We start from the raw sequence: 1,049 nt of genomic DNA, 5'->3' as shown, positions 1-1,049 counted from the left end.
GAACTAGAAGCACAAGCATTTCGCTACACTCGCATTAACATCTGCTAACCATGTGTATGTGACTAATAAAATTTGATTTGATTTGATTTGATGACTTGTAACCTACAACCCTAAATAACATCCTTTTGACCTAGCTACCTTAGTTATCTTCTGGATGACTGCCTCCTCCTCAGACTCAAAGTCAAGATCATCCATCACAAAGGAGAGCATCTGCTCAGCAACAGTGGCCCCTGGGTCAGAGTCCGAGTCCACCCCAGGGGTTCCTCCCTTTGTCCCTCTGGGTAGGCCTGGCTGCTCCAGGGCTACTGCAGGTGCAGAGGTTAGGGTGAGGGTGATGGGCTCAGCCACCTGGGGGACAGTGTTCTCCAAGAGTTGGCCAGCAGGTGCCAAAGGCTCCGGAGCGTGGGGCTCCATGGCACGGGGCATTATGGACTCAGTGCCCGGTCTAAAACAGAGTACAAAAACATCACTTAAAACCAGAAATGTTTTACTCTTGATGACAAGAGTCATCTAATAACGTATACAATAGAAATTAGTTTCTAAAACAGATGACAAAAAAAACAATGAAATAGATAAGAGCTTATATAATTCTAAATATAACAAAAGTTACTTAAATTGAAATGGTTTACACTTGATAAGACTATAGTACATTAACGGATATGCTGGATATAAGAGGCTTACTTTTTCAGCTCTGAATCACTGTCAAGGTCGAGGTGGTCATCCTGAGTGACAGCATGTACTGGTGGTGATATTGGTGGGGGCTGTGCTTCCACCTCCTCCTCATCACTAGACATAGTGAAGTCTTTACTGGTGAGAAGGCCCAGGGTGTTGGGCAGGGGCAGCGGGAGCTCCTTGTCATCTGGGTCCAGCTCATCCTGATAACCTGCCACCATGGGGTTCCCTCTGTCCTCTCCATCACTGTAATAGATGATGATAATAATAATAAATACAGTATATATATACAGTGGGGAGAACAAGTATTGGATACACTGCCGATTTTGCAGGTTTTCCTACTTACAAAGCATGTAGAGGTCTGTCATTTTTATCAT

General features: G+C 44.4%; 1 protein-coding gene across 1 annotated transcript; it reads right to left on the bottom strand.

The window, feature by feature from the left end:
* Positions 1–130: 130 nt before the first annotated feature.
* LOC112080334 (rab-like protein 6) lies at positions 131–945 on the bottom strand (the record flags this gene model as incomplete). The annotated part of the gene is made up of 2 exons (XM_024146054.2): positions 682–945; positions 131–445 (listed from the first exon to the last, which is right to left on the bottom strand). Coding segments are annotated over exons 1-2 (527 nt in total), but the record flags the coding sequence as incomplete, so codon positions are not given.
* Positions 946–1,049: the final 104 nt, after the last annotated feature.

Source organism: Salvelinus sp. IW2-2015, unplaced genomic scaffold, assembly GCF_002910315.2.
Source record: "Salvelinus sp. IW2-2015 unplaced genomic scaffold, ASM291031v2 Un_scaffold15944, whole genome shotgun sequence".
Lineage (NCBI taxonomy): Eukaryota > Metazoa > Chordata > Actinopteri > Salmoniformes > Salmonidae > Salvelinus > Salvelinus sp. IW2-2015.
Note: the sequence above shows the minus strand (reverse complement) of the source record. Positions and strands in the feature narration are given on the sequence as shown.